Source organism: Myotis brandtii, unplaced genomic scaffold (assembly GCF_000412655.1).
Source record: "Myotis brandtii unplaced genomic scaffold, ASM41265v1 scaffold74, whole genome shotgun sequence".
Taxonomy (NCBI): Eukaryota; Metazoa; Chordata; class Mammalia; order Chiroptera; family Vespertilionidae; genus Myotis; species Myotis brandtii.
This window is the reverse complement of record NW_005370944.1, coordinates 4,004,476-4,011,873: the sequence shown is the minus strand read 5'-3', so window position 1 is coordinate 4,011,873 and position 7,398 is coordinate 4,004,476. Positions and strand designations below refer to the sequence as shown.

At 40.4% G+C, this 7,398-nt stretch overlaps 1 protein-coding gene across 2 annotated transcripts in view; it reads left to right on the top strand.

The window, feature by feature from the left end:
• Positions 1-4,620, top strand: part of SENP8 (SUMO/sentrin peptidase family member, NEDD8 specific) — a 44,074-nt gene extending 39,454 nt beyond the window's left edge. For both annotated transcript variants that reach the window (XM_014530422.1, XM_005882819.2), the window contains exon 2: positions 2,947-4,620. In XM_014530422.1, coding sequence (XP_014385908.1) covers positions 2,947-3,621 — 675 coding nt within the window. In that variant the 3' untranslated portion in view covers positions 3,622-4,620. The remainder of the gene's footprint in view (positions 1-2,946) is intronic.
• The last annotated feature ends 2,778 nt before the right edge of the window (positions 4,621-7,398 follow it).

The following is a 7,398-nucleotide window of genomic DNA, read 5'->3' as shown; positions in this document are numbered from 1 at the left end:
TTGGGCGGGGCAGGTCCCAGGGGATCTACAGGGCGGGCGGAGCGAGCAGTTATGGCTGCTCTCAGTCCTGCCTTCAGAGGCCCCGCTTCTCAGTGTCCCAGCAATTGCTGCAAGTACCTCCGAGAGAAAGCTGCCCTCCAGTTCCTGCTTTATTTTTTAAAATATGTTTTTATTTATTTCAGAGAAGAAATAATCGGCTGCCTCCTGCACGCCCCCTACTGGGGATCAAGCCTGCAACCCAGGCATGTGAAGGGGAATCAAACCCCAACCTCCTGATTCATAGGTCAAAGCTCAACTACTGAGCCATACCGGCTAAGCCCATTTGCTTTACAATTGTTGATGTTAAGCTATTGCAGTCATACAGTATGGAATAGAATTAAGTCCTTGATTAATACATTGTGTGTTGGACGTTTTCAAAATCAAACAGACAAATCAAAAACTATTTTCTGAAGAAAATCTTGGCTCTGCCTGTGATACTCCCTTCTAAGTGAGATGCCTATATATCCAGGCACTCTACTCCTTGTAGACTTCTATCCCTAGTAGGGGTTGGCTGTTAAAATAATGAGTCTGGCCAAAACCGGTTTGGCTCTGTGGATAGAGCGTCGGCCTGTGGACTGAAGGGTCCCAGGTTCGATTCCTGTCAAGGGGATATCCCTTGGTTGCGGGCACATCCCCAGTAGGAGGTGTGCAGGAGGCAGCTGGTCAATGTTTCTCTCTCATCGATGTTTCTAACTCTTTATCCCTCTCCCTTCCTCTCTGTAAAAAATCAATAAAAATATTTTTAAAAAAATAATGAGTCTGATTTCAGCTGGCAGCATAGAGAGCAGGTCTCCAGGTGTTTGCTAGGCAGTACAATCTGGCACTCACCACTATGTAGTGTTCATTGACAGTATAGGGGAGTGATTAAGGGAGCCTTGCATGGTACACATGCGTCATTCCCTCTTCATATTCATATACTCTTAAGTCAGATCAGCAGCAAGCTGAGCACCAAGTGTCCATGTAAATTGCTGTTAGCTCATTTTGCCATCAGGCTGAATATTACAGATCATTAGAAGAAACAATCCTTTGAAACAATTTCATATATTATAAAGATATTGGGGGGCATTAAAATTTCTTGAGAGAAAACTGTCTGACCTTAATGCAAAGAAAACTTTTACCTCTCCTGAGCAAATGCTTTGTTTTTACCTTATGGAGATTGTGAATATTTAACTTAATGCTCTTAGGTTAGCTGCCAAATAATTAGAGCCAAATTTGTGGCTCACTCATAACAAATGGGCTCTGTGCCTCATTAACTTTGTTCCTAGTTCCAATTTATGTCTCTGCTCAAATTATTCTTTCTTCTTAAGAAAATCTTAGTTCATGCCATCTCATTTGATAGATAGATAGATAGATAGATAGACAGACAGACACATACTTAAACAGCCCTGTATTGTTTCTGAAGTAATTCATATTATGACATACCTCATGCACATAAAAGCCTCTTTGGTCTTTCTTAGTTACCTCATTTACTTTATTTACTGTATGTTTATTTTTATATAGGTTTTTGCAGGATTTTGATTACATGAAAATAATTATGCCACAAAATTTTATTGTTTTAATAGTGTGACCAGTCCTGGCCGGGTAGAGTTAGAGCGTTGTCCATATGCCAAGGATGCCGGTTTGATACCCGGTCAGGGCTCATATAAGAATCAACCAATGGCCTGGGCTGAGTGCCTCAATTGGAGCGTTGTTCTGTGCACCAAAAATATAAATAAATAAAAAGCTTGCAGGTTACATTCCTGGTTCAGGGCATGTGCCTAGGTTGCAGGTTCATTCCCCAGGTGGGGCACATACGGACAGCAACCAATTAATGTTTTCTCTCTCTCCCTCTCTCCCTCTCTGTCCCTTGGCTGGGCAGAGTCAGAAATGAATTTCATTTCTATTACGCTCATGATTTTCTGTTCTTCACATTACAGAAAGTGTTAGCTACAACTTTTAACTACAACTCTAGCCCTAACCGGTTTGACTCAGTGGATAGAGCATCAGCCTGCGGACTCAAGGGTCCCAGGTTCGATTCCGGTCAAGGGCATGTACCTTGGTTGCAGGCACATCCCCAGTAGGGTGTGTGCAGGAGGCAGCTGATCGATGTTACTAACTCTCTATCCCTCTCCCTTCCTCTCTGTAAAAAAAATCAATAAAATATATTTAAAAAAATAAAAATCATCATTAACTACAACTCTAATCACTGTCACTTTCCATTATGGAATGAGGAAGCAATGTTTTATCTCTTGAAAATTAAAGTGGAAATAGAAACTATTTCCCTTGGTAATTAGTAACATTTTTTAGATTCTTTGAAAATTCATCTTTAATTTAAAAATAATTTGCCATTGTAATCATGCATATTCATTAAAGGGCCAAATATATGGTTAATGCCATGGAGTTTAGGAAAACACTAGTTATAACTTTAACCAATCCCTATATTTATAAAGGAAATTAAAAATCCATGCTTGCCGAAGCCGGTTTGGCTCAGTGGATAGAGCGTCGGCCTGCGGACTGAAGGGTCCCAGGTTCGATTCCGGTCAAGGGCATGTACCTGGGTTGCGGGCACATCCCCGGTGGGAGATGTGCAGGAGGCAGCTGATCGATGTTTCTCTCTCATCGATGTTTCTAACTCTCTATCTCTCTCCCTTCCTCTCTGTAAAAAATCAATAAAATATATTTTTTAAAAAAAATCCATGCTTACTGTTTCAGCATAGAAAATTTCCCAAGTTTTCATTCCACCTAATTATAAACATAAAGCATTTATCCTGCAGTTTCCTGAATGTTTACTTTTAGGTAGGCATTGTTAATTTACAATTGTATTTAATTTTGCCCAAAACTCTGTGAGAGTAGCTATGATTTATCATCCCCATTTGTCAGCCAGGTGTCATATTCAACATTAAATATTGTCTTCTGCCTCTCTTTCAGCTTCCAGAATTTCTGAGCAATCCTGGTCAGTACAAGATGGACCCTGTAGTCTTGAGTTACATGGACAGTCTACTGCGGCAATCAGATGTCTCACTATTGGATCCTCCAAGCTGGCTCAATGACCGTATTATTGGGTTTGCCTTTGAGTACTTTGCCAATAGTGAGTTTCATGACTGCTCTGACCAAGTCTGCTTCATCAGTCCTGAAGTCACCCAGTTCATCAAGTGCACTAGCAACCCAGCAGAGATTGCCATGTTCCTTGAACCCCTGGACATCCCCAACAAGAGAGTTGTATTTTTAGCCATCAATGATAATTCCAACCAGGCAGCTGGGGGAACCCATTGGAGTTTGCTGGTTTATCTCCAAGATAAAAATAGCTTTTTTCATTATGACTCCCATAGCAGAAGCAACTCAGTTCATGCAAAGCAGGTAGCAGAAAAATTGGAGGCTTTCTTAGGCAGAAAAGGAGACAAACTAGTGTTTGTGGAAGAGAAAGCCCCTGCTCAACAAAACAGCTATGACTGTGGGATGTACGTGATATGTAACACTGAGGCCTTGTGTCAGAACTTTTTTAGACAACAGCCAGAATCACTATTGCAGCTACTCACTCCTATATACATCACAAAGAAGAGGGGAGAATGGAAAGATCTCATTGCCAGACTTGCTAAAAATTAGATATTGTATATTTGTGACTTTTGAAGTCTCATTCTGCCTGTCCCCATTTGTTGGATGGCTGCAATCTCAGTGCCTGAGGGAAGATGCCGGATAGAAGCAAGCTTAGGATTTTTACTTTTTCCTGAAAAAATGTCATCCTCTACATTATCCTAATGGAAAGTTTCATTTTAACCGTACCTTGAAAACACAATGTTCTATGAAAATGTCTTGAAGTTATGCACCAAAACCTTAAAACCAAGCTATTGTAACATTTATTAATTACCTTTTGGTCTCCATTAGCCACATTGGCTTATTCCAAAGGAAAAGCAGTGATCTGTAAAACAAATTAAGGATATGTGAAATCTAGAGGAATGCAAGAAGAAAACTATAAAAGAACCAAAAACTTATTGCGTAGTCCACTGGCTGGAAGCAGATCAAGATCTAAATATTATGAGAATCAATTATTCACTTCTGTGCTATCTCTTCCATTCACCATGCAAAGCTTTCCTGGCTATCAGCACACCCTTTGCAAAGATTTTGTTAGCCCATCTTTCCCCATCTGATTCCTGGATGCTTTATGAAAGGGGGAATCAAGTAACTTTATTAAATTAAATGGCTCTGGTAGACCACTTAGTTTGCTCAGTAAGTGGTCAATTTGCTACTCTGAATTGATAATAGCTTTCATTAACCTTGTCTATTAGCCATGTGCACACTCCTTCCTTATATCCAAAGTTCTGTGGTTTTAAAACTCAGCTGATAACTTCTCACGGTTATCTGTTATTTCAAATAAGTATTTCTTCTTTCTAATAGTTTTTTCTCTCCTCTTTACCCTTAATCTGGCAGAATTGTTTGATTTATATCATGGTGATTTCAGAACTACAATTGTACCTGAAATTTACAAACTAAATATTAGTTTGTTTTTGAGCTACAAAGGAGAAAGGGTGACCTTAATTCAAAATGCAGACAATGTCATTTTTAAAATGTGGAATGAAGAGTAAAAAGAAATGCTGTCCCTTCTAAGCCAGTGATGTGTTTTTTCAGAGTTGTTTCTAATAATTAACAACTAGATGATATGTCGGGTACACCCATTAATTCTATTCTTAATGAGAATTAGATTGCAATGCATATGACACTTAAAAACCAAAATTAGCCCTAGCTGGTTTGGCTCAGTGGATAGAGCATCGGCCTGTGGACTGAAGGGTCCCAGGTTCAATTCTGGTCAAGGGCACATGCCTGGGTTGTGGGCTCCATCCCCAGTAGGGGGCGTGCAGGAGGCAGCCAACCAATGATTCTCTCACCATTGATGTTTCTATCCCTCTCCCTCTCTGAAATTAATAAAAATATACTTTAAAAATTTTTAAAAAACAAAACCAAGATTAGCTTCAGACATGAAACTGATTTCAGCTACTTCCCCAACCTAACCCTGCCCTCAGCCCTCATGGCTCAAAATAACCTCACCAAGCAGTGACCACAGAGGCAGTTACTCAGTTCCTTTTAATCAGGGAGGGAAAACACAGTCACTCTAAATAAGTACTGGTTACATAGCAGGCCTGAGTGAACAACAGCTGAAACTAAAAGTCAAAGAGAAAGCTACACAAAAACTTTTCATTTCAAGTCAGTATGTTTTGGATAAAAAGAAGACCTAATGGAAGACAGGAGCAGAAAAAGAAATTAGGATCTGGTAGTCAGCCATAGTGAAGTAGGGAGGAGGGACAGCAAGAGATGTGACATAGTGTAGATGATGATGAGAGCAATATTTCAATAACTGTTGAATAAAGTCCTCTTTTGGAAAGGTTTTGTCTTTCTGCTAATGCAAAGTATGTGTGGACCCTGAGAAAGGAGATACCTATTGAGGAGGGCTCCTGGTGGCTTAATGGGGCTCAAATTAAAAACAAAAAAACAGCCTAGCAGCCATTTCTACATAAGGGTCTCTCATGCAAACTGCACTTTAGGGAGAAGCCTTCACTGTTTCTGCCATCTGAGCCTGCTCTTCTAGAGGAGTTCCTGGATTCCTATTTCAACTAGTAGAACTGAAGCTTTCCTCATCCAGTCTGAGTTGTGCAACTATTCCCCCACCCCAGCTTCTTCACTGACCAATCAGAACAGCTCGGCTCTGACCAATCAGGACAGTGCCTTGTGGACCAATAAAACTGCAAAGATTTGGAATCCTCATTTGCATGAGGATGAATCAATCAGGGACCAGGGGTAGGAACTTCTGTCTATATAAGTAAACTCCCAGCTGCCTCTGATATCTCTTTCCCTTTCCACCAAATACTGCATTTTTATAGATGGAGTTAAAAAAACTGAAGCTGTCACACTGGAGCAGAGCAGAGCATACCAGTGCAGGCCAGAGCAGGCTGGCACAGAACAGAGCAAAGCAAAGCGGACCAGTGAGGAGCAGAGCTCTCTCTAGCTATAGAGGAGCCTAGCTCCAGGGCTGCCTCACAGCTGTGCTGTTTTCCAGCAATATAGTATCACAATTGGGCTGTTTTGCACTGAATAAAGTTTTTTCTTTACTGCTCCAAGTTGGGGATGGCGTTGAATTGGCACCAACGGCCATCAGTCTGTTCAGATATCTGATTGTCTCTTTCAAGAGTTAAAACATATCAAAGCAATCTTTCCTAACTCCCTAGGATTTGTCCCAGAAATAAATTACTTTTTGAACTAAACTAGTAAAGTCTTTTTTAAGGTGTTTTTTTCCAAATGCATACCATGATTGGACTGTGCTGCAGATTAGTCTCCTACAAAACTTTGAGTATGCCATTTGTAAGTGTTAGCATTATAAATGACAGGTGAATATCAGAGTTTACTTGTAATATTTCACTGGATACTATAACAGCCTGTAAGTTATACACCAGTTTGATTGATGTTACATGATACAAAATAGGAAAAAGATCTTATGCTGGTTCCCTTTCTTAGAGTCAAAAGCATTCAGTGTGCAAAATTCAGCTTCAAAATATGCAAAAGGAAAGCAGGTTATTCAAAATTGGATTGAGCACTGAACTACCCTGCTGACAAATATCTTGTCGCATTTGTTTAACCTATATCTCATATGGAATTCAGAAAGGTCCAGCATATATAAACCCAGCTATAGATGGTAGTCAAAAATAAAAGTAAGTATAAGTGGCTTTAACATTTAATACTGTCCTAATTATTTCTGCCCTTTGGCTGTTGAAATTCCTAAGTACTAGTCCTAATTGGAACAAAATAATTAGAAAAATTATAAGTGGATTATATTTCTGATATGTGCCTTATTATTTTTACTGTACTATAATTTTTACTATATGTTGACCATATCCTATCTAATAAAAGAGAAACATGGTAATTAGCCATACGGCCGCTACCCTTCCCATTGGCTAATCAGTGAGATATGCAAATTAACTGCCAGCCAAGATGGTGGCCGGCAGCCAGGCAGCTTAAAGCTAACAGGGAGGCGTCCTTGCTTCAGTGCTGAGCTTGCAGTTTGAAACATTGTAACAAATATAGAAGCTAAACAAAACCCCAGAAACCGGCTTTAGTCAGCCAGGCTTCAGCCAGCAAGACCGCAACATTGTTTCGAATACAGAAGGTAAACAAAGGCCAGAAACCTGCTTTCAGCAGCCGAGCCTCAGAGAGAAAGCCGGCTCTCAGCTCCAGTGACAGGCATAGAAGGTAAATAAATGCCAGAATAAAAAAAAAAGAAAAAAAGGAGAGGTTTGGAGCTTCAGTCGCCCACCAGCCTGAAAACAGCCCTCAGCCCCTCACCCAGACTGGCCAGGCACCCCAGTGGGGACCCCCACCCTGAAGCAACAAGATGGC